General features: G+C 51.6%; 2 protein-coding genes across 4 annotated transcripts; both read right to left on the reverse strand.

Moving 5' to 3' along the window:
* Positions 1-6476: 6476 nt before the first annotated feature.
* On the reverse strand, positions 6477-11104 carry HEMGN (hemogen). Its single transcript, XM_042829510.1, has 4 exons — positions 10782-11104; positions 8134-8227; positions 7466-7725; positions 6477-6614 (listed from the first exon to the last, which is right to left on the reverse strand). The coding sequence occupies exons 1-4, from the start codon at positions 10861-10863 to the stop codon at positions 6508-6510; spliced, it is 543 nt and encodes a 180-aa protein (XP_042685444.1). The 5' UTR covers positions 10864-11104; the 3' UTR covers positions 6477-6507.
* Positions 11105-15726: 4622 nt separating this feature from the next.
* SPINK4 (serine peptidase inhibitor Kazal type 4) lies at positions 15727-24012 on the reverse strand. 3 transcript variants are annotated; one of them, XM_042829467.1, is made up of 4 exons: positions 23528-24012; positions 18269-18303; positions 17830-17942; positions 15727-15898 (listed from the first exon to the last, which is right to left on the reverse strand). In XM_042829467.1, exons 1-4 carry the CDS (start codon positions 23718-23720, stop codon positions 15844-15846), a joined length of 396 nt encoding a protein of 131 aa, XP_042685401.1. In that variant the 5' UTR covers positions 23721-24012; the 3' UTR covers positions 15727-15843. The 3 variants fall into 3 exon arrangements, with proteins under 3 accessions (XP_042685401.1, XP_042685402.1, XP_042685403.1); XM_042829468.1 differs by lacking the exon at positions 23528-24012 and adding an exon at positions 21739-22287; XM_042829469.1 differs by lacking the exon at positions 23528-24012 and adding an exon at positions 18692-18840.
* Positions 24013-24592: the final 580 nt, after the last annotated feature.

Below are 24592 nucleotides of genomic sequence, written 5' to 3' on the forward strand. Positions count from 1 at the left end.
CAGAAGTTTCTGGGCTTGCCAGTCCTCAGCCACCTCACCCAGGCCTAACTGGAGGCACAGGGACATTTTTGTTAGTGTGGGTTTTTTTCTTCTGTTTTATTTTTGGTGGGAAACTGCCTCCTCAACCTTCCTCTGGCAGCATCTGCCTGCAGTTGCCTTGACTGGCTGCTGCTTTTCCTCTTGCCAGGGGATGAGGACTGCACCTGAGAGCATTTTGCCTTGTGTAAGCTCCTCCTGACCTCAGATAGCATCTAGCACAGGCTCAGGAGCAAAACTCGGTGTCTAGAGGACATGCACAATAGGCATTTGTGACTCACGAGGTACAAATTGGGTAAGTTCAGCCGTGCACTGTTGGCTGATAAGATCTACGTGCTTGTTCTTTTTTCTCTCCAAATCATTTCTGCCCACGAACGAGGGAATCCAGACAGCTGGGAAGCATGCTTCCTGCAGTGAATGCGGTTGACAATGCACACACAAGCTGGGCAGGATCTGTGCTCAGCAAGGAGCTGCACGGCCCCTGCATGGAACTCTGCACGGGGGCTACGAGCAAATGGGGATATGCCACATGTGTGGGGAAATGGGGATACGTCACATCGGACCGTGGGATGTCAACGCATGTTTATCTGACGCTTTGCTTGTAATTCTCAGAATTAGGAAACTTTTGATTTCTGGAAGCTCAGCTGTAAATATTGCAGGGCTTCTCTTGCAGCAAAGTTAGGCTAAGATTCAAAGTAGCCTTTGATCTTTGGGAGATGAATGCAGCAGGTTGCATGGGCACTTGCAGAAGGATGGAGCAGTGCAGCACCTGCTCCACGTGGGGTCTGGGGCAGGCACACCTCGCCCGGCCTTCAGGAAAGCTGTTGATAAGCATAGGGGAAAGATTTAAGTATGTATTAGGGATATTTGTTTGTATTTACTCTTCTACTTCACTAGTAATGGAAATAAATCTTTGTGCTTTTGTTTGTAACAAAGTGTTTCTGAGCACTTCAAGCCTCTTTTGCATTTCTGGGTCCAGCAGAACTGTGGCACACAGGAAGATAGGTGCTGTGTGCTGCTCCTTGCATTCCACTCTCCTTTTTCTTGCTGAAGGCACTGGGAGGAGGGAGGAGAGGTGTCTCCAATTGTTGGTATAACAGCAGCATCTGCTCATTGTCCAAATGGATGCTGAAAAGCAGCAGTAATGCAGCTGAGATGGCCATACACACAAAAAAGCTCAGTGTCTAATCCTGCTTTTTGGCTAAGTACACCCTATCTGTGCCCTGAAATTGGTGGCTGTGCACTGTGCATGTGTGTGTGGCATGGGAGGAGGGGTGGGGGCTTATAGCACGTTGCCACCATCCTGGTACCATCAATAGGCAAATGGCAGTGTGCCTGGTGAGGCTTCCTCTGTGTCATCAGCAGGCTCATGGTGTTGATGGTGATGATTTCTTCCTTCTCTGCTTCAAGATCTATTTCTGTATGTTGTCTTAACATGATCTGCCTATATAATGAGTTTCAGTGCTTCCCGATTTGTTTTTGTTTCTTTATGGGTTTTGTCTTTTCCTTTCCCTTCCCTGTCCCATTTTCTTTTCCCTTTTCCCTTTTCCCTGTTCCTTTTTCCCTTTCCCATTTCCCTTTCCATTTCCCTTTTCCCCTTTTCCCTTTTTACCCCTCCCCTTTTCCCATCCCCATCCCCTCCTTTCCCATCCTCTTGTCCGTTCCCCATCCCCCTTTCACTTCCCCTTCCCTTTCACCTTCTCCTTCCCCTTCCCCGTTTCCATGACCAGCTCAGACCCTTGCTGCTACCCTGGAGTCACAGATAGCTCAAGCTGTACAGAGTAGGTACTCATTATCAGTATAAATAAAAACAAATGTAGAAATGTAGAAGTTATCTGACCACGGATGGGTGCTGCAGCCCATCTGCATCTAAGACCAGGACCCCTCTGCCACCACAGCCAAGAGGCCCCAGTGGACTGAGTGAGGACTGTCTGTTGGGATGTGCATTGAGGGTTGGTTCCTGCTGTGCCTCTGGGTTCTACCTCTCGTTTCTTTCTCTAAGTGGACCTCAGTCAGTGCAAGTTTGAGTCAGTGGTGCAGGAGGAATTGAATTAAGCACTCGAGCAGAATTGCATTTTAGCAAGTGTAGCACCCGAGATCGATTGAGATGATTATCCTAACATCAAAAAGTAACTGAAAGAGCTCCAAGCCCTGGCCTTTTGTGCCCAGTACCTGAGGATGCTCTGCAGCGGATGCAGCTTAGCGGAGAAAAACAAAAGCGGTCTGGGTGGTCCCAAGAGAACTCGCCATCTCTTCCGGACGTCCATCGCGTGGCTCGGTGTGAGCACCGCCCGGACCGCGGCATGGGGAGAAACTGCTGTGCTGGCGGCAGCTGCAGCGTCCGTGCCGACCCGGCGCCGAACCGCTCCTCCGAGCGCCGCGCCGCCGCTAGGGGGCGCCACAGCCCGCGGAGAACGGGAGGCGAAGCGGGACTGCAGCCCGAAGGGGCTGACAGAGGGCGCGTCGGGGGCTTCTCGGAGCTGTGCCGCGATGGGACAAGATGTGACGGGGAAATTTCCTTGCCGAGCGTACGGAGAAGCCCTCCCATGAGGCTGCTGCAGCCCTGCGGCTGGGACTGAAAAGCTGGGACAGTCTCCAGTCGTGGAGACTCGCCGAGCGGGTTGGCCAGAGTTAGCCGAGCTCAGAGCATCGGACTCACCATCTCCAGTGGTCTCTCCCCACTTCAGTCTCCTATGATTATGTGGTTTCCTGGTGTCACGGAAGAGCTAGTACGGCCAGTAGTCAGTGCTGGGCCCACAGAGCACAGAACTGCAGTCCTTGGCAGCCCCAGCATTATTAGAGGTGTATTTGTTTAAATGGAGGGATCAGGGCTAACATTTTCTCCGTAAGAAGTGGTGACCAAGGAGGGAGTGAGTGTTTGCAGTTACTAGTACTTATTACTTAAAGTCAATATTGGTAAATCAACAAGAAAATATTTCTTACTCAGCAAGATCCAGGAAGGTGCAATGGCTTTTCGATGCCTCTGCTGGCCGCCTGCTTTCTGCTTTGACTTTACTTCTGCTAACCAACAAAAAGCCCTCCTCGCTCAAAGCATCACCCGTGAGCAGCAGCCTGCTGCAGAACTCCCCCAGCTGTCTGCAAATGCAGGGTGCCTCATTTCTGAAGAGCAATTCGACAAGCGCAAGCAAAGTGGTGAGCCATGGTGGAACAAACCAAACATCTCCCATGCTGCTGGAAGCTCTGTCTGCTCTGAGTGTAGTTTTGGCTCCGTGGGGCCAAAGCGGGGATTTGGAAGGTTGGGGGGCCACCTGTGGCTCGTGATCCTGCAGGGAACTCGTGGCAAGGTCACAGCCCCCCGCATGGCTGTGGGCCACTGGGGGGATCAGTGTGGCTGTGCTTTCTGCAGTGACAGAAGAGGATCTGCTCGGAGGTATTCTCTGCAATCCTGGGGTATTTTCCAGATGTTTAATCGCTTGCACCTTTAAGAGACCATGAGAAAGAGACTAAGGAGCGATGTGCCAGACAGCAAACTGTTTTCATTACACTGTGGTCTGTGCTGTGATCATGTGAAGTCCAGACTACAGCTGTGCCTTCAGTGCCATCATTCACTGTAGCCATCAGCTATGGAAATAACTATACGGCAGGCAGAGGAGTTTTATGGAGCTTGACCGACCCGATCTCCCTCAGTGCCCAGGTGAAGGACATGATGTGGTCTCATCAGCAAAGCCTTGGACGCTGTCTCCCACAGCACTCTGCTGGGGAAGCTGTCAGCCTGTGGCTAGGACAGGAGCACTGGGCTGGGTAGAATGGCTGGAGGGCTGGACCCAGAGAGGGTGGTGAGTGGAGTTACATCCAGCGTCCTGTCAGCAGTGGTGTTCCCCAGGGCACGGAGCTGGGGCCTGCCCTGCTCAATGTCTGTAGTGATAACCTTGACGGGGACGTGGAGTGCACTCTCAGTAAGTTTGCAGACATCAAGGAAGTATTGATCTGTCTGGGGCAGCAAGGCCCTGCAGAGGGATGTGGATAGGCTGATTGCCGGGCTCAACCAGAGATAACCAGAGATAAACACCATTAGGTTTATGGTCATGACTTATGACCAAAATCTGTAGCAAAACTTTCTTCCTCCCTAGTAGGTAGCAAAGTCTTCCTTTTCCATCCCATACATCCAGGCCATAGCTAACTGTAAACTGTAAAAAAAGATCTTGCATCGTCAGTGCCAGGCAGACCCCACCAGATGAGATACTGCCTGAGATCAGCCCTCAAGAAATGTTTGTCTCCACCCCAGAGCAAACTTTGCTCCTGCGAAACCAGCTCAGGAGTTTGCTGTCCGGATTCACTGTTTTCTTTCCTATTGCTTGCAACAGTCAGTGGAAGGAGGGCGTCTCCTCCTCTGAGTACATCTGGTACAGGTCCTTCTCCAATGCCACAAGGGATTTGTGAGGGAGGAAACTATAAATAAGAACGCAGGAACACAAACAAATGATAAAAGTGGCAGAAAGACCAAACTGGGCTTTGCAGCTGGTGAGATTTTGAACCAGGGTAGAGAAAATCAGTGGGACCCCGCAGACCCATGGGGATGGGCAGGGGAAGCGCAGCAGGAGGAAAAAGCTCGGGGTGCTGGCAGAGGATCCATCTGGGAGGTGCCCATGGACCACAGTGGCCAGCTTTGCTCCTGAGCCCATGGGAATTCTGCACAAGCAGGGAGCTCTATTACCTGTCCTCATGTGAGAGGAAAAAAAGGTGTGTTGTGCAAGTGAAAGTGCTGATAAAGAGCGCTCTATCTTTGGGTTGTTATGCAATAAAATTTACTACCTGCAGAAAAGCCTTTCTCACAGGCTGCCAAAGGAGCCAGCTGGAGTGAGAGCTCTGGTGTGGGCGCACAGTCACTGAGGTGACTCCAGCACCCCGAGGCAACCAAGGTCAAATGACTAGGGGATGGGGCTACTTTCTATGGGCTATCTTGCTTCCTGCAAGCTCCCCTGTGCTCATAGAAACCCTGCCAAGCTTTCACCACTTCCCATGGCTCAGCTTCAACAGCACAGGGACAGGACACACATGTTTGCTTTGTGTGCTCTTGTCAGAGGGGTGCAGTGATTTGAATGTGAAACTTCCTAGAAGCTGCTTCTCCCCAGCAACTAAAAAGTGGTGGGAAGTGGGTGAGCATAAGCCTCTGGGGATGTGGAGGTGGATGTCAGGGTAGATTTACTTCCCTGGGAGTTCTGAGAAGGGTTGGGGAGATGGAGACAGCTGCCAGCCATTGCTTGCCACGGTATGGGGCTCTGCAGACAGGAGTGTCTCCAGGACATACAGCGCAGCTTCCTTGCAACGTAGTGTGGATGCAATACTTGCAAGAGTACTCTGGCACAGCTCCTGTGACAGTACTCATCTGTGAGTTTCTCATTTGGCACCCAGGGGATGTTTTGTTGCTGATGGTGCTGTAACTGCAGAGGGTCTCAGAGGAAGGAGAGAAGGCTGCAGGCTGTGCTCATGAGCACTGATTATCTCTCATGCAAAGCTCAGGGACCAAAGGGGGGATGGGTGTCAGTGATGTAAATGCTGGTGAGATGTCACATCCACTGAGATGCACAGCACAGCATCACGGATGTCTCTGGATGTCTTTGGAGTGATCTCACTGGTTATTCTCCTACTGGAAGCCCAAAATGAAGAGTGACCTCAGTAGTGGGCCAGCCCTGTGCTCTTGGGAGACAGCTCTCTGACAGTGGTCAGATGGTGGCCATGAAGACATTGCAAACCCCAAAATGTGTGAAGAAAGAGATGAAACCCTCATTCTTCCCAAATTTCACACACACAAAAATGTGAATGCGCTGCGTAGGCTCCTACTTCTTTAAAGTCTTGGCCTGAAAGCTGGCTGTGGAGAGGGGAGAACGGCACCTGTCCAGAGTGGCCTCATGTTTTTGCCCCAGATTGAATTTTCCTGACTAAAGCGTGCAGTTCAGCTGTCTTTCAGCCTGCTACGTTCAACTGTTTTCAGCCAGCCTCCATCTGCCCAACGCAGCTCAGCAAGGTCAGAGTGAAGTTGCTGGCAAGACAAAAACAACAGACTTCCCAGACTTGAGGAGAGCAAGCTGATAACTGGGAAAGGAAGGCAGATTATGAGAAAGGCCTTCAGGCTGCAGATAACAGCATGAGGGACTGTAGGCTTCATGTTGTGCTGAAAAAAGCCCAATCCGCTGCACGCCTGCCCTCTGAAAGATGGGGTTCAGCTTTGTGAAGGGGCTGATGTTCTGCTGAACACACTGGGGGAACGTTTTGGGAGTGAGGATGGGCATGGGGCTCACGGGCTCACAGCTCCCGTGGGGCTGAAGGAGCAGCATCCTTCCCCCTCCCCCCACAAACGGCCTGGAAGCAACACAGGAAGCATGGTGGAGAGAGAGTCAGATTTTTATTGTTCCTGAGGAAGGAGCAACTTTAAGTCTCTCCGCAAGGGTTTTCAGTATTTCTTAGTCATAAAAACTGGAAGAATATATATATATATATTTAAATAAAACTTCAAAATAGGCTTGATGAATACATGTCATTATCTGATTCGTTCCTTTCCAGCGAAGTATTCAGTACCTCTTGTATTTCATCTGCCAGCTTCAGCATATCCTCTTCACCTACAAAGGACACCAGAGAGGTCATTGCTGCCGGGGGCTCTGTTAGCTGGGCCATGGGGTGCATGTGATGAGAAGCACCTGCTGCTGGCCCGCATGACTTCCAGAGGACATGCTGGTCCCTTAGGTTGTGGGGCTTAATGGGTTTAATGGCAGAAGGCAAATAAGTCCAGCCCTTGTTCTTGCCATTTCAGAGTCTCAGGACTGGGGGCTGGACCTGGTGTAGGATGGTGGTGGCACAAGAGCATCAGAAGCCCCGTGCTGTGCTGTAAGGACTCTTGTTGCCACCAGCCCCAGCAGGGCAGGTCTCCTGCATGCACTGTGTCTCCGGCTGCCCTTCCCCTCCCCATCACCCTGGGACCAGTGTGATGGTCCCTGACCTGCTCTGGAGTTTGCCCCCTCTTTTCAGAGCACCTGTGCCCTGGACTGGCTCTTGGCAGGGGGGCAGGGAGCACGGTGACCCACGACTGTGGGCAATTAACCCATGTCCTGCTGCCCAGCTGTGGCCCTCTGGTCACTTTCTTTAGTTTCAGACGGAAGAGGACCCGAGGCAGACACTTGTCTGTGAACCAACTTTTGCTGTTCTATGCAGTGTTTCTCATGCTGATCTGTTCTCCCCGGGGAAGTGCATCAGGACACAGCTACCTCTTCCCTGTGCAGAAAAGGCTGCAAAAAAATCTTTAGGACAAGGAGCTCTAAAAAGGACCAGCGGCCACAGACCAGCATGCCAATGACTCTACTCACAGCAGCTGGCTTTCTACTCCTCCCCATGATTCAGAGAGAGGGATCTGTCCCTGCAGCCCCAACCTGCAGCCCTCAGGATCCCATGGGGATGGTAGCTTTCCAGTACTCACCCAGGGGACTCTGGCTCCCCGAGGCCAGTATCCCTTCCAGATCTGCCAGCTGCACACCAGCAAACAGGTCCTGCATGTCCATCTGGGAAGACTCGGCCTGCTGCATCGCCGTGGAGGACACCATCTCAGCTTCCTCCTTCTTTGGGGGCTGAGGGTTTGGCTGTGGTTTTGGCTGTGGTGCGGGCGCCATGACATGCGCACGGCCCTTTCCTCGCCTGGCACCGTGGCTTCTCCTCTGCCGTTTGCTTCTCTCGTGCTCCCTGCAGGAGGATTTCATGTAGCAAAGGGTTAGGTGTCAAGAGCAGCGTGGTCCCTCCTTGCCTGGCATGTGCCCTCTTGCCGAGAGAGCTGTGCCAGCACTCAGGCTGCAAGTGGCACCCAGTTGACCCCTGCAGAAACTGGAATTCTCTGCATGGGTGGCCAGGCAAGGACGCGGGAGTCTGGCTGCCAATTTTCTCCTACCACCAACCCATCCCTTACGAAAGCCCCACACGCTCTCTCCTCAAGCACCAGAGCAGCCCTTCAGCAGATAGAGGCCGAGGGCCGCCTGTGCCAGTGAGGACCTCTCCTCACAGGGGGCACGGGGCACCCCGTCATCATGCGGTGCCTGTGCCTGGTCTCCAGCCACGTGCGCAGAGAAAGGATCACACGGCGTAAGAAAGCTTTACCCCAGAGCCCACTGAATTGAATCCTTCTCCTCGGCTTCTGCCTTTCTCTTCCGGAGCAGCTCCCGGTCTCTCAAGCGGCGCAACATGGTGGAACCTAAAGGACAAACCGAGTGCTAACACCACCTCTTGACCACGGGACTGTAGCCCTCCCTCCTCGTCTGCTGATAGGGCGCTGATGAAAGCGGTCTGAGCCTTTTTATCATGAAGCAGGTCTTTATACAATAGTAAGTAAGGCACTGTACTTACTAAGCAGCATCGGCAGGGAGGATCTGATGGCGTGCCGCACAAATCTGTGCTGTAAATTCTTAGGAATTCCGAGCTGCAGTTTTCCTCCTGCCACTGCAGCCTTTGGGTGACTCGTGTCCAAATGACACACCACAGGGGCCAACTGAAAGCGCAGGACGTGGGCTGTCCTCTGGGGACACCCTGCAATCACTCAGGGTCACGCATCATTCATTAGTGGCTGCAAAATACTTCCGTGAGTTTGCTCCATTAATGCACTTTTCCCCAGGTAGCTGCGCTTGCTTAGTGCTGTTTATCCAGACGGGCAGAAAGATGGATCAACAGTGCCTTTCCTGTGCCTACTCAGCTGATCCCACCTTGAGGGGCTGAGAAATCTGCATGCATTTCCTTACCCTTTGCTGGTATTCACATGAATAATGCCCGCAGTTCTCAACCCTCCATTTTTTTTCTTTGGGCTGCAGCCTGTGGAGTCTTTATTAGGATCTGTCTTAGATCAAATAGCATGAGACCATTCCCTTTGGGGAATGCAGGGGCATATTTCTGTGCCCCTATGCTGGTAGAAGTACTGGTGGGAGTAGCACTTGCCTGGAGCACGGAGGGAGCTTCCCACACATGCACTGAGGAATTCACACGAGCACTAGTTTTCACAGTTTCAACAACTGCCAAATGGGTAAAAGGCAGCCAAACAGACCTGCTCCCTGCGGATGCAATCAGATCCAGCTTCTGCTATGAAAAGTCTCAGCTCATGTTGAAGTGTTAAGTCCAATGAGTGAAGAGTGGTCATTTTGGCATTCTCTTATCCAGCTGGGAGAGCTGGCAAGGTGAGAAGGACTTTTGAGGCTAACCGGGCACTGCAGCTCCTGCACCCCAGGTGTCTGAGTTAAACATGGGAAAAGCCACAGTCTGGGACAGATTTAAAGACAAAGCAAAGCAAAACAAAACAAAACAAAAAAACCCCTAAGAGTAGTGGCCAACCAACCCCTAGTCAAATTAGATCTGTTCTTCTGATAATAATAATCATGAGAAGTTTTGCTTGGAATGAATCCCTGTAGGTCTCTGTCCCAGTGTTCTCCTGGCAGCAGGGCCAGTATTACCTCAAGTTAATCAGGACCTTGTCCAGGAAAGTGGGGAAAGATCTCACAGCACACCTCTGATCTCTGTGCCCTTTCCACTACAGTCGTTTTTTCCTTTCTATCCAGCTGGCATCTCCTGTCCCTCCCTGTGCCACTGTCGTTTCCATGCCTCCTGCTAGGCAGGTGCCTACCCTCTCGGCTCTGTTTCCTCAGCTTTGGTGGCTCTGTGTGGCACTTTGTTTAAATCTGGGCACGGTGATCCCAATACTATCTAACAATGACAAGAGCCACGCCACCAAACGACCACGAAACCAAGAGCAGCCCTACTTTCTGGTGTCGTCTGTCATTTCTCCTGCTCTTTTACTGATGCTTTTTGCATACTCGTTCCAGGAGCCCCCAGTGGAGACATGCAGAAGAAGGCAGATCCCCTCCCTGAAACCTTTCATCCTACCTGGACCCCAGAGAAGAGAAGCACGGATGCAAAAGGCACTGCACAGGCAGTGTGAGGATTTCTCAGCAGTGGCACGGCCAGAGATGGAATTAGTGACAGGCAGGCTCTGAGACAGAACCGCACAAGGTCCGTACAGCCTGCAGCTGTGCTGGGCAGAGTGTGCACGGCTTGGGTGTGAAGCAGCATCAGGACAGGAGGGCTCTGCCAGCAGCAGAGACCACCAGAGGCAGCCTGGGGAAATGGAGCTCCAAGCAGCAGCCGTGGGATCTGCATGCACGCCGCTGCAGGCTGACTGCCGAAGTGCACATCCCTCACGTGTCCCTCTGTGGCAGCCGAGCTAACTTTCTTTCACTTTCAAAATACCTCCTGAGCCATAAAAGCACTTCTCGCTGCATGCAATCTGTCTCCTCCCCAATCCATCCTAAGCAAATTGCTCTGTGCAGCCAGAAAACATCCCTCATTCATTTCTATCCGGACCAACAGAGCGCTCCGGGGCTGCTCCAAAGCTGTGCTGCCTGTTGCAGTCAGCAGGAGGAATCTCTCTGAGACACCTGCATCCAGTGAGAGATTACATAGCAGAGAGCACAAGCATACAGAAATGAAATGAAATGAAAAATCCCTCCAACTAAAAGTACACTGAGAGCCTTTTGTCAGTCTGCAAAGCGACAGTGCATTGGAACTGCCCGAGAAACTGAGTGGAGAGATCTTTATAGGTGCCTCTGTGATCTGAAACACGGCTTGGAAAAAGCCGCATGCATTTACTATCAAACGTGCATCCCCCATCCCCTAACCACACGCTGGTAACCCCTTTCCTAGAAAGCATTAGTGACAAAAAGGACCGTTCTTCTTCCTTCCAATAAAAGTTAGAAGCGCAGCGTTACCTGGCTCAGCGTTCTCCTCGTGGGCTGTGGAGGAAGGCAGAGAAGTGTTGGAATAATCGTGGTCTCTCCCTAAGCTGTCCATCGCTCTTTGCAGTTTCAAATAAGAAGCGGCTGATTTCCTTGGGAATGTAATCTGTTACTGGTGCAGCAGAATGAGAGCTTGAAAGAAGCGCAGACTGTCCTCCACAAACAACTTATCTGACTAGGCCACCAGCGGGGTAATAATATGCTCCTTATCACAGTTTAAAGGTGTATGAGTGTCTGCCCTCCAGTCCACCTACTGTGTGGACTGCAAAACATGCTGATGTTTCTGTACAACAGTTCCGCTTCAGATAGGAAACCCGTGCTCGCTGCTGCCAAACTGTGGCTCAGATGCCCTTCTTTAGAGCGGAGAGGAGCTGCGTGGCCCAGCCGGATGCTGCATGGCCTCGCTGTCGTTTCCAGAATGAGATGCATGGAGGAGTCATTAGGCACCCAAGACCTGTTCTGGGATCTAGAATGGGATGCAAGCTGTCAGAAAGGTGTTTGCACAGGTCTGTCGCAGTGCTCGTGGGAAGGGACCTCCACCCCTCACAGCAGGCTGCTTGCAGCTCGAGATCATGGCACATTTAGGAGACCCCCAGGGACAGAAGTAGCCAAATCCAGTCAATTCCAAGTGGCTGAAGCAACGGTAGAAGAACTCTACAATGCGTCTACTCCCAAGCTCTCTGGGAATTGCTCACCTGACAAGGCATGGGTGAACTCAACTGACTTGCCCTGTAGCAGAACAGCTCCTGGGGGTGCCCATAGCCTTTGCTCTCAGCAATCTTTCTGTAGGTCCCTGACGACTTCAGGCCAAGTTACAAATTTCATGCCTGGGGGGTCTCCTGGGGCGACGTGGGGATCTCTGCTGCCTTCCTGCTTGTCCCCCCGGTTACCACTTCCCCTTGGGGCTTCTCCCCTCTGTCCTTTGCAGATTATGTGGTACCTCTGAAGAGGTGGGGCAAGTTTAAAAGGCCCAAAAGAACCAGCAGGGTGTTGGCAGCACAGCAGATATGGGAAGGCTCTGATATGCGAGGGCTGGCGAGGAGTGTGAGTGGCATCCTGAGATGGGGTGCTTCTGAGTCACTTGTGTGAGTTTCTTGTATCTCAGTCAAAAGTGAAGGCCAGGTGTGCTCTGCTGGTGAGGCTGTGTGATGCTGCTCAACCCCAAGTCACCCTGCCTTGTGCATCCTGAAATTAACGTGTGTGGGGGAGAGGAAAACACACGCCTGGTCACTGTGGACATCACGTCTGGAAGTGCTTGGAAAGAACTGTTCTGGGATCTCTGGGCTGTTGGCAGCTGATATGAAATGTGGGAGAAAGGATGGGCACCTCTGGGTGTTGCAGGGTGCTGAGAGCTCCAGCTGCATGCAGAACAACCAGAGCAAGCTGCCCAGGGCACGCTATGGGTTGACACCCACGCAGGGATGCTCTTGGCTGCAGAGGCACAGGGGTCTGCCAGCCTTAATGCTGCAGCTCTGACTGCCTGGGCTGTACAAAACTCAGCTTTTCACCCCCATGTCTCCTGGGGAGGAGAAGCAGAAGCACTCAGGCACTCCAGAGCCTGCTGAGGTCTGATAAATCTCTCTTGACTCAGCAAAAAATTGCCCTTTTTTGGACACACTGTTCCACCCATTTTCCAGTTAAGAATGCAATGAATTTATAAATATTGTTCATAAGTGAAAGAGCTGCTGTGCTCTCAGGGTCTGTAAGAGGTACTTAATAGGATAAATGGGGTTTAACATCTTACTGAGCCTGTGCTTGCATCTCTCAGGACCTAGATCCCTGTGAAGGTTTTGTTCTTGTGCATGAATTGCTGCAAATCCCAAGCAAGTGAACTTGTGATCCTGTGGGAAGGTTTGGCGGTGGATAACAGTGTGGAAATTACAGACCCAGTCTTGAGCTATCTCTGCTTGGGAGTGAGAGTGGCACAGCAGAGGCCATTTCAGAGCCTGTAGTGCCCTCCTGTCCCCTGCCAGCGCCTCAGCACAGAACTCTGCAGCAGATGTAGCCCAAGGTTTGTCCTTTCTGCTGCAGGTTGAATTTTCTGGTCAGTTTCAGATGAGTGAACCAGTGCAGCTGGATGCATCAAGCATGCCAGGCACTGCTTCCCCACATTCCTATCTTGTTTCCTTTGGCCCTGGGCTGCCTTCACCCACACACAACTTCCTTAATGGGATCTGAAGGAGACTTACTAGAGTGCATTGTGAGCCTCACCTGTTTTCCCCCCATCTGGCATTGCTACTGCGAGGCAGCAGCCGGAGAATTCCTCTCCCTCCTACAGCCACAGACACAGCCCAGACCCAAAGTTATCCAGAAGATGAACATGGGCAGCCATGCAGCTGTCACTCTAGCAGCAGTCAGAGAACAGCTTCCAGTTTTGTCCTGCAGAATGGTGATCTGATCTGGGGCAGGCTGGAGCTGAAAGCTCGGGCAAGGTGCAGTGCACTCCACCTGCATCTCCCCATGCTCTCCGGCAGTGCAGACCAGACCCTAACGTCTCCTACTCCTTTTAAGGGCTGAAAGGGGAAAATATGCTGCTGGTTGTTCAGGAGAGCCCTAGGGGATAGGTAGGGACCTGCAGAGCTGCAGAAGCAGGCAGTGGATGAGTGGTGCAGCAATGGAATTGCTGACCAAGCTGCATGCAGTTGTGGCCCTCACCCCTGCAGAAGTGGAGAGGGCGCAGAGCAGGGCAGCAGAGGTGTTAAGCCCTCTGGACAGCTGTGAGCAACTAACCAGGCTGGGTGCAAAGCCCATGAAAAGGCAGTGTCAGGGAAACAATGGCAGTCTGCCTCTCCAGAACTCACAACCAGGCACTGAAGGTTGGCAGTAAGGAGATGAATCCGGGCAGAGACAGTTCCTGCTTTCACAGCCACTGTTCTGTCCTTGTAATAGTCACTGATAGCTGGTAGGTTTCAGACAGTAACAAGGCTGGGGACAGGAAAACTTCTAATGACAACAGCTGCCTCCAGACGAAACAATGATTGCAATGCCAAGGCTCTGTCCCTGCCCAATTACGCCTTGTTGCATCCTCCTACAGGTGTTTGCTCTTGCTCACTGCCCTCTGTCTTGGTTCTGGAGACCCCAAGTCAAAAGGATCTCCATGACTGACCAAGTATGATTGTTTTATACTTCTCATTACTATTTTCAGTGGTAGCATTAAATCTATCACCAATGGCTGTGGATCTGGATGTGGGGGAAGAACCATGTAACCAACCAGGCAGGTACAGTGGTCATGACACCGGCACAGGTCCCAGACTGACAGTGTGGTGACCGACTTCAGGGAGCTCACTTGACTTTGTGATGCAATCGGACCCTTCCCCCAGGTACTACAAATAAGTCATGTGAGTGCAGCAGCAGGACAGAGCAGCTTGATGCCTTGTGGGTGAGCACAGGTTTCACTTAATAGCAGAGCAATTCTCCAAGCAACATGAAGCTTTGCTGAAGCTGATCAGAAATCATAATCAGTCATTCTCTAGGGATATGACAGCAGAACTGAATGGACTTTGGGTGGAAAACCTTGCATTAGCCAGATCTCTGCCGCTGCGAGCGAAGAGACTCCTTGCATACTCAAGCTGTACAATTTGGGTGCACATATTCCATCAGCAGAGAGGTGGCCAGCAGGGACAGAGAGGTGATTGTCCCCCTCTACTCTGCTCTTGTGAGGCCCCATCTACAGTCCTGGTACAGGAGCTTCCAGTACAAGAAAGGCAGAGCTGTTGGAGATTGTCCAGAGGAGCCACAAAGATGAGCAGGGGGCTGCAGCACCTCCACTACAAAGACAGGCTGAGGGAGCTGGGCTCGTTCAGCATGGAGAAGAGAAGCTGCGGGGTGAGCTCAGTGCAGCCTGCAGTACCTAAAGGGAGCCTACAGACAGGAGGGGAGTCAGCTCTTGGAAAGGGGAGATGGCAGCAGGACAAGGGGAAATGGTTTGAAGCTGAGGGAGGGCAGATGGAGGTTGGATGTCAGGGGAAGTTGTGTGCTGTGAGAGTGGTGAGGTGCTGGAACAGCTGCCCAGAGAGGCTGTGATGCCCCGTCCATCCCTGGAGGTGTTGGAGGCCAGGTTGGATGGGGCCCTGGGCAGCCTGGGCTGCTGTGAAATGGGGAGGTTGGTGGCCCTGCACGTGGTTGGGGGTTGGAGCTTCATCATCCCTGAGGCCCCTTCCAGCCCTGGCCATTCTGTGATTCTGTGATATTTAGTGAAAGGTGATTCACGTCCCCACTGCTATGGGAAAAAAGACCAAAAAAAAGATCAGAGGGAGCCCACAGATAGCTGATGCATGCTGACCATTAGCCAGCTTGGACCAAACCCCACTGTAGCACCAAGAGTTGCCCTAGCACAAGAAGAAATCTAGGCATGATGCTGAGCAACTTGGAGGCAAATTCTGTTCCCCAAGAGCACCTAGGGAGATCAGGTCTGTTTTGAGAAGACTCCCCCAGAGATTCAGGCTCTCAGGAATTCAGGATCTCCACTCTGCACTTCTAGTGCTCCTGTGGCTTATCTGGGCTGATTTCTTTATGGAGCAGTCTCACATGAAAAGCTGAATGATACAAGAAGCGTGAGAAGCGTGATGTTGCTGTTTTCCACTAGCACCAGCTCTGGATGTGAAGGTGGTTTCTAGGGAGCTGAAGAGAAGGCCATCAGCTCCCACATTGGAGAAACTGTACCTTTGCTAAACTGCCTCCTTCAGAAAAGCTGTGTTTGTACAGCACCTCCTTCACCAGGATCTCTGTTATGTGTGTTTCTTACTGCTCCCACATTGCTCCCAGGAACACGAGAGAAATGTACAGTGCACAATGTGCAGGGCCTAGTTTGTGATATAGATTGAAAATGAATGTTTTGACTGCACTTTTTTAGTAGTTCTTCATGGAAACAGGCTTGTGCTGTTTTCCCTCAGCCCGGCACAAAATAATGCTGTTGAAATAAGATTGTGTATGCAATTTTATTATTTACTGTCACTGATTGAAATGTCTGATGCACGCAGAGCACACAGCATCAATTAATCACCTATTTGCGGGCTCAGGAAGGCCACCAGGAGGCTCAGATATCTTGACACTCCCCGTCATTCAAAATCCGGATATCTTGCCTGGTTTTCCTAGGATAATGCAGAAAAACAGAGTAAAGAACTAGGAAAAAAAAAAAAAAAAGTGTTCCCTGACTCACCCTTGGCCTCATCTGGCCCATGGAACGGAGCTGACCTTTCTGAAACTGCTTGCTCACTGTCCCATTGAAAAGAGATGCAGCTGCCTGCAGAGGTCTCTTCCCTGCGTATGGTGCAGGTCCCACCGTTGCTAGAGACAATTTCATCCCAGCTGGTTTGCAGTGTGAGCACTGAAGCTTTGCCCGAACCCTCTCCACCCCCGAGGATGAAGACCCCTCCCTCTCTGTTCACCTGTCCCCTGTGTCTCATCTGAACCCTTCTGGGACTCTGTGGCTGTTGCCCTGTGTTGTATCAGCAGCTGCAACATGACTCCATATGTTCCCTTTGTGGCCATAGGCTGCACTGGATCCCCTTGGCCTCCCACTCCAAGAGCCACCAGAATTTGGACGTAGCTCCTCCACAGCTCCTCACAGGTCCAGGCCTGTGGCCACTTGCAGACCCTCTGCAGTTTCCCCAGGTCCCAGCAGACTGATATCCCAATAGCATGCAGCAGCCCCGGTGCCCAGCACCCTGCAGCGGTGGCAGCATCTTCCTGTGCAATCTGGTTGTCCCTCCCTACTGCCTGTGTTCTTGGAAATGCAAGCACCTGTTGATCTGCATTCAGCCTGATCTTCGCTCAGCCCATCATTTCCCAGCCTGCACAGAATTACAGGGTGGTCCTGTCCCAAAGCAACCCTCTGCTTTTCTCTTCTGAACATCGTGATGCCCCTGTTGCCCTACTCCTCAGACTTATGATGGTTCCTTTGTGGACCAAAGGAACCATGATGCGTATAACTGGGCATCTGCACTGACAGAGCTCTCTTGGGAGGATTTACTGGTGCTATTTGCCTGTCCAGGCTATCCACCTAGTGCACCTTTCTAAACATCTGCATCCAAATCTTCCTTCTCCGGCTTGAGAAAAACATGGGCACGTTAGACTGGGTCCAGAGGAGGGCTACAACTAGGATCAGAGGGCTGGAGTACCCATCTTATGGAGATACTGGGAGAACTGGGCTTGTTCGGCCTGCAGTAGGCTCTGGAAGACTTTACAGTGGTCTTCCAGTACATAAAGGAGGCCTGTAGAGAGACTTCATCGGGTCACACTATTGTGACCAAGACAAGGGGTGAAGGTTTTAAACTATAAGAGGGGAGATTTAGGTTAGATGTTAGGAATTAATTTTTCACTCAGAGGGAGGTGAGGCACTGGAGCAGCTGCGCAGAGTAGCTGTGGATGCTCCATTCCCCGAGGTATTTAAAACCAGGGGCTTTGAGCAACCTTGTCTAGATGCAGACATCCCTGACGTAGGCAGGTGGTTAGAACTGGATGATCTTTAAGGTCCCTACCAACCCAAACCCCTCTATGGTTCTGTGATTATTCATTCACAGGCAGTACAGACTGGGGACCTTCTCTCACCCTCTGCAGAGCACCTGGTTTGTTGCCAGTTTTTTCTTATGTTGGAAGGTCGTCTGGCTGTGACTCTTGACCCCACATTTTGGGGGGTGTGCCACCCTATAGTGCATGATCCAGCAAGCTGCTCCGATGGATAAACATTGCTCTCTCCTGTGGGATCAGTACTCTGCCAACACAGTGAGTGAATACTAAGTTTGCAGCTGCACTGTCCCTAAACACAGTGCCAAGGAAGGGGCTGGCACCTGCAAAGGCTAGGGGCATTCCCATGCCTGTTCTTGGGCACTACCATCACGGGGAGGTGAAGCTGAGGGCTGCAGAGCCAGGTTCAGAGGATGCCAAAAGCCTTCCTCCACCTCGCAGTTAGGATCTTGTGTCCTTCCCGTGGGCTGTGGTTTTCCCACGGTGTTTGACAAGCACCTGCATTTAGACAGCTAAAATTGGACCCCTGGAGGCCAGTGCCCAGGTGTGAGCTTACATTTTCTGCACACAGAGCAAGCACTCATTGGCATAGGTGTTCCCATCGCTCCCACAGATGGGCAAGTGCAGCAGGGGGCAGGCCTGCAGCTCAGCCATCTCTCCACACTTCGGCTGGAAAGGAGAAACCGCAGTGAGTGCTTCAGTGCAGGCAGCTCCCACCCTCCTCCCACGGCGCTAGGGCAGCAGCAAGCGTGGCTGGAGCTGGCTGCACAGCAGCTCTGGGGATCCCAGTGCCCCTTAGGGCAGGCTCACAGAGCAGGGAGAGGCAGCGTGCCTCAAGGTGGGACTCGCTGCCCGGGGTTGGTACTGGGCTGAGACTGCTGAGACCTACAAAGCTGGGCAGTTTCTGGGAACAGCCTTTCCCCCAATCATGCCAGGCATTGAGGCAGCCCAATAGGATCTGAAGCCACTAACAAGAGCAAATGGAAATCTCTTACCCTTCTCAGGCCGCTCTCCTCTTCCAGCTCTTCCCCTGAAACAGAGCAGAGATCCAAGAGTTCAGCAGGGGGGAAATTAAGTGACAACTGCCTTTCCAGAGAGAGCTGGTGGCAGGAGCGTGAGGTAGTGACAGAGGGACAGAGGTGGGAATGCCTGTACCTGTCTCTGAGCCCCTTCCCATAGCCCTGTCTCCTGGACTCTGAACCAGGAGCTCTTCTGAGCATCAAATGCATCACTGGCACATCCCAAGAAATGTGGGATGTGTGTGCTCCTGTCCTTCTCTGCACCCCACCGTGCTGCTGCTGTGCTGCCTTGCCTCCCTCACCTCTTCTCCACATAACAGAGATCCTGTGTCTTTCTGCCCCCCTTTGCACTCTCAGTCCCTCCACACCTCCCAGCCCACCACCGCAGAGCAGACTTACCACTGGCAGAAACGAAAGCTACCAGCATCAGCGCCAGCACCAGCAGCTCCTTTGTGGGCATGGCTGGCATGGGTGCATGCATTCGTGCACCTCACTCCGCTCACAGCAGCCTTTATAGCAGAAGGCAGCAGCTAATCTTGGTGCTGGGAAAAGCAGCATTTTGAGCACTTTGGCCTGCGCTGGGAACAGACAGACTGTGCACCCAGAGGTGAATGACAGCCTGCCAACTCCAGGTGCAGGCAATAGAGGCTGCTATAAAATCCCTCTGGCCCACAGCGCAGGCTGAGTAATGCTGCTCTCCTCTCCAAACCAGCCAGCCTCCCACTGTGCACATTACCCTCAAGACGACCCTCCAGCTTCATAGCTGCCATTCCTCATTTTGTGGTGACAGTGACAGAACACAAGGGAACAGCACAGAGCTGCATCAGAAGAGGTCAGGTGGGGGTGAGATAAAGGCTGTGCCCTAGAGGGCAGCGCTGCTGGGGCTCAAGGAGAGTTTGGGCAATGCCCCCAGACACAGGGTTTGGGCTTTGGGTGGTCCTGCGTGAAGCCAGGAGTTGGACTCCATGATCCTTGCAGGTCTCTTACAAGCTTGGGATATTCTATGGTTCTGTGATTCCTACACCACGTGGATCTCCATTTTAGATTGGGATACTTCATGTGCAAAATGCAAAAGTTGGGGCTGATCTGGGAGGCTGTGCCACTGGGGGACTTTTCAGCAAGGACCTCCATTCCAGAAGACCTTGCTTTTTCACCTTTGAGAAAAATGTCCAACATCAGTCTTTCCATGTGAGCATCCTTGCTGCCCCTGAGAAAACAGTTTACCACATCCACCAACACTTTCCTTGATGGAATCAAGATCAAAGGCTGAAGGGTGAAGGATGGAAAAGGGAATCGCTGGACAGAAATCAGCATCATAGCTGAAAAGCAGTTTTGACTAGAACTCCTTTGGGACAGATATGGCAAGATTAAGTCTGGGCCAGAAGGGAGAGGGCGTCTCCTTCACCCTGGTAGTGGGTAGGAGGTACTCTTTGTGCAAAGGGCCAACACAAACCTACAGAAAACTGCCTGGAAGATCTGCAGACACGTGCAGCGTACACATGGGCACTTGCTGAAGAGACAGACACATCACATTCAGGACCTTTCTTCCCCACAGTTTTAGCTGAGTCTTAGCGTGGTTCTTGCCGGCCCTGGACAGCAGAGATGAGCAGGAGTATCTCAGCAAGCCCTCGTGGTCAGACAGGCATGGCTGAGCATGGACTGGCAGGAGCTTTGGGATTCCCCTTTCAGAACACACCTCTGCTCTGCTTAGATGGCTGTGCACACGGATTACATTCCCTGTTGACACAGTTCAGTAACATTTGACGCTTATTATTATTCTGCTTTGAAAATCCTACAGGTAAAGTAAATATTTAACTGCACTAGCAGTTGTTCCCAAGGAACAGGAGTGCTGGTGGGGTGGCTTAATCTGGTAAAGGGAGATCTGCCAGCAGCCTACAACTAAAGGAAGGAGACTTAACTAAGTTGGTGGAACCAAGGCCTTGGTTGCTGGAGATGGCACAGTGAAAGCCACAGGCACAAAGTCCTGAGCAGAGAAGTTCACACTGGGTGTCAGGAACCAGCCTTCCGCAGGAGGGTGAGCAACCTGACCAGCAGGAAGACGGGGAATCTCCATCCTCGATGGGTCATGCACAAAGCAATGGGCATTGTGACAAGCAGTGGAGACAGCCCTGACGTGTGCGAGGCTGCGCAGCAAGGCCCCAGGGCATCCTTCCGCCAGCACACATGGTCTCATGAAGCCAGAAGCTCTCACATTCTGGCACGTGATGATTAATCTCCTCACACCCCGGCTGGGCAACCTGTTCCCAACCAGCTCTCAACTAGAGGATGACTCAGTGTCCTACGAGCTGCTCCCACCCGGCAAAGCCCTGCAGAAGAGCTGTCAGGGGCCTTCATGGTCTTCTCCAAGGTGTTCAGTGGCAAAAAAACGGCTAGACTTTGACCCCAAGGCCTCTGTCAGCCTCCCTGCCTGTGTGCTGCGTTGCCTGTCCCGAGCTTGGCCTGGTTCCTGGAGTTGCACCATGAGCAGTGCAGGAACCATGCAGCTCAGATGTGCTGCTGTCTCTGCCTCAGCCTCCTCATGGCATAGGCGTCCACATCCCTTCTGTGCCAGCAGCAGCAGGTTCTGCAGCGCTGTTGGCCAACGTGAGGCTTGATCTTTCTGCACCCAGTTTCTCAGCAGTGTTCAGATGCTGTGATCTTCACAGAGTGAGCTAAATGACACCTAGCGGTGTGACAAAGGGGAAACCACCATCACAGGCTCTCAGAGGAAACCACCTCTCAGAGGCCTCTCACTCCTCTTTCAATTTTGCTTTCAAGTGCAGGCTTGAAGCCTCTGACAAAAGTCCCAGCAACCATCCCCTCGAGTTAGAGAGGGGAAGTCCTTCCTTAGGTGGCCAGGAGGCTCCCGTTGGTTGCACGGCCCAGCACTGGCTGCACAGCTCCATCTACAGAGACAATCATGCATTTAAGCCTCCTCCTCCACGTTGCAGGTATTTCGGTGCAATCCCCTCCTGCTGTCCCCAGCTTTGTCGCAGGCATCAGTCGTGGTCCTGTGACTCATATCACACTTGCACTTCCTGGGGGACCACAATGCAGCTTGCAGACCTTCCATCTTGTGGGGAATAGGTGGCTGAGCCATACTGCATCATGTCAGTCTTGCTCTACTTCTGCACAGTGGCCTTATCGGCAGCATGGCCTTGATGCTGTCACCAGTGTTGTCACCGCTCTGCCCAGCACCTGCAGTTCCTTTGTTATCTGTTGCCTTCATACCTGCTCTCACGTTCTGCTCTGCCTCACTCGCAGGATTTTAAATCCTGTCCTGCTGCTCCCCCTGGTGCTCTTGCAAATTTACCCTCAGAAAATGCTGGGGACCCACCAGGATTGAGGGCTGCCCTGTTCCTGCAACCCATGAGGGGTACAGAGCACATGCCCCCATCACACCAGAAAGAAAGTTAGAAAGGAAAAAAAGAGCACTTCATCTTCACCTTCACAGTCACCTTCATCTTTAGGATTCCCACTGGAGCTGGCTACGCACTGGACCTCAGAGGCACAGGAGCCGGGAAGAGGCAGGCTGGGGACAGCATCCATTGCTGAACCTTTTCCTCTGCTTTGACTGCTCACCAGAATCACCACAGCTGGTCAGAAGTGGCTGTGGCTCACACCCAAGCTGCTCTTGGTCCCGCTTCCCTGGGATACCTCTGTGGCAAGGAACAACTGGCCAAGGAGGTCAGATTTGCCCAGGGGATTTGCAGCTTTCCTGCGGTTCCTCAGCAGCTCAGAGGTGATGCTGGCCTTCCTTTTCCCATGGTCCCACAAGAGTGATGTATGTCCAAATCCTTGGGTATGTACTCACAAACACCCAGGGGCAGCCACCTCACATGGCATCAGACAGAAGAGCATTGTCATCACAGTGAAAGCCGTTCTGTTTCTCCAGTCTTTCCTGCAGCTTTTGGTTTCTGTTCCTCTTAAAAGGTGAAGAGTGAACTTTGTTGTTTGCACTCAGTTGTGCCGAGACAGCAACATTCTCTGTTGATTCCTGTCTTTTTTTTTATTACTGTCTTTGCACTACAGACATCTACATCCATACTGATGGATCAGAGCAGTACTGTAAGCACTGCAAACAGCTTATTTTTGAGGATCCGGATGCTAATGCAAGATTTCTCCTTTGTGAAAAATGCGTGGCAAAATGAAGTCAATAGTAGCACCAAACCACATCCCATTTTATGCTCCAGAAAATAAGCCACTCAATGGCGTGGTCAGGCCCTGGCACCTCTGGACAATGCTCTCTGCTCTCAGCCACAGGAGCTAATGTAGTGGATAAACAAGAAATACACTAGTGAAAATGACAAGTATTCTTGTAATGAATTTATATTCGGACTGCTGTAACATGCAATTGGAGCTGTATGCTATAGGAAGTACTGCAGCAGCAGCCATCCAAAACAGAAGATAAGCTTGACAAGGAGCTGTGCAACACCTACCCAACCCGGGCTGGATTTGCAGCCAGGCTTTCACGAGCCCTGTTAAATGTATTTTGGTTGCACCAGACTCAGTCATGGTGCCTGATTCTACAAACATCCCGGATAAAGGAACTATCCAGGTTAATAATGCAGTAGACTGCTATTAATGAATGATGAGTGATAAGACAGGTCTTGGTTTGACTCTTTTGGGCTTCCCGCAAAGGACAGCTGGATGTTGCTTTTCACACCTCTGCATCTTGTCCCTTTGCCGTCTGCCTGCCTCGCCTGATGCCTGTCCCACAGCTCAGCTCAACTCTTCCCAGCCTCCTCCCAGCCCTGCAGCAGAGCAGCTCTGCAGCCCACACAGCTGCAGCAGTGAGGAGTGGGGTCGCAGCACCAGGGCTCCATGCTGCTGTCCTAGAGGTGCACCCAGACATGCTCTGCTCTGCCCTGCCCTGAGGAAACATGGAAGCACACAGGAAGGTGCCTGTGTTTTAAACCCAACCATCAACTTGACCTACTGAATCCCATCACTGAACTGCCTGCAATCGCCCTCTCTGGCGCCTGTCCTCCTCCTCCTCCTCGTAATTTGCTGCCTGACTGCAAACCTCCTTCAGTCAACTTTCACTCAGCGCCTTCGTAGTGGCTTGCTTCAGCACTCAGTTTGGATATTTATGATGCCATCCAACTGCCAATTTTGATTAAAATCAAACTTAGAAGTCATTAGGCACAGTGGACTTGCAGATGCGCTCATGTGCAGCATGACACTGTAGCTACACAGCAGTTATTTGTAAAGGGAAATAAGGCTAAAAATTACCTTGAGCACCATCACTCCAGTGAAGCTGGGGAGCCGGAAGCTGATTTGGTGATGTGGCAAAGTGAGAGCTCTGAGGACTTTTATTACGCTGTGCTGAGTAGAGACAGCCACAGTCAGCAGCTGGAGAGGGCAGAAGTGTAGGAGCACCTAAGGGTGTGTATGCATGCACACATTTTTCCCATAAATAATGCATTTCTGTTTCCTTATTCTCTGTTTTCTAGAACATCTTATCTCTGTGCTAAAAAAGAAGGTGTGCCATTACGTACTTACCTGTATATACTCCTATTTACTCATGTGCTCACGAGGACACACCTGAATTATGCATAATAGAATTGATTCAGGCTGTTACAGAGTACTTTCACATCTTTAACCTTTGCCTTGCTTCCAAAGCCATGTTCAGCAAGAGCAAGACAGTTGTCTTGAGGAAAAGATAGCAGTGATATAGGCTACTGCAGCACAAATATGTGGAATTACATATTAGACACTTCCCAACTTTGTGACGTCAGTTCCCAGCAGCATGCTGTGACTTCTTTTCCTTTGCTTGCTAAACTTAAGGCATGACGTATTTAAAGCATTATGGGAAATCAAACCAACTCTGCCTTGAATCACAGTTGAGGTCATTGCACCTCAGGAAGATTCCCTGCAAGTACCCGTGTCAAATAGGAAAGAAACAAAAGACACATTTTACTAGCAGGCATCTGGTATCTCCTGATAGCAGTGGAGTGTGGAAACTCTAGACTGACCTGCAAGTGCTGAAAAATGGTTTCTCTGCTCATTTATGTTGCCAGAGGTGCCTTCTGCTGATCAATCCATGAGAGATGTCCAGAGGGTCTGCAGGCTTTGAAAGCCTGGCTTGCTCACTTGAGAAGGTGCTTAGTTGAATGATGGCTGAGAACATCAGCAGTGACAGCACTAGTGTCTTAGGCAGCTGCCTCATCATCTTGGTGCTGACAACACCAGGTTCAACCAAACCATATGGTAATTATCGGGCTGGCTTCCAGAAGGTATCAGAAAGAAATGTGTAAGAAAAGAGAAAATAGAGGAGGCAGGAGCCTGTGGTCATGC

Source organism: Centrocercus urophasianus, unplaced genomic scaffold (genome assembly GCF_019232065.1).
Source record: "Centrocercus urophasianus isolate 14NV4802_14NV808 unplaced genomic scaffold, USGS_Curo_1.0 seq_31, whole genome shotgun sequence".
In the NCBI taxonomy this organism is placed as follows: Eukaryota; Metazoa; Chordata; class Aves; order Galliformes; family Phasianidae; genus Centrocercus; species Centrocercus urophasianus.

What these genes read in the sequence shown, in the direction of transcription:
- SPINK4 (XM_042829467.1), bottom strand. Translation starts at nt 23,720, where the DNA reads ATGCATTATTTATGGGAAAAATGTGTGCATGCATACACACCCTTAGGT. An exon ending in AGGAGAGCGGCCTGAGAAGG is followed by an intron (nt 17,943 to 18,268) that starts GTAAGAGATTTC and finishes TCTCCTTTCCAG; the next exon opens with CCGAAGTGTGGAGAGATGGC. An exon ending in TTGCTCTGTGTGCAGAAAAT is followed by an intron (nt 15,899 to 17,829) that starts GTAAGCTCACAC and finishes GCATTATCCTAG; the next exon opens with GAAAACCAGGCAAGATATCC.
- HEMGN (XM_042829510.1), bottom strand. Translation starts at nt 10,863, where the DNA reads ATGGACAGCTTAGGGAGAGACCACGATTATTCCAACACTTCTCTGCCT. An exon ending in CGAGGAGAACGCTGAGCCAG is followed by an intron (nt 8,228 to 10,781) that starts GTAACGCTGCGC and finishes TTTGTCCTTTAG; the next exon opens with GTTCCACCATGTTGCGCCGC. An exon ending in TCAATTCAGTGGGCTCTGGG is followed by an intron (nt 7,726 to 8,133) that starts GTAAAGCTTTCT and finishes ATCCTCCTGCAG; the next exon opens with GGAGCACGAGAGAAGCAAAC.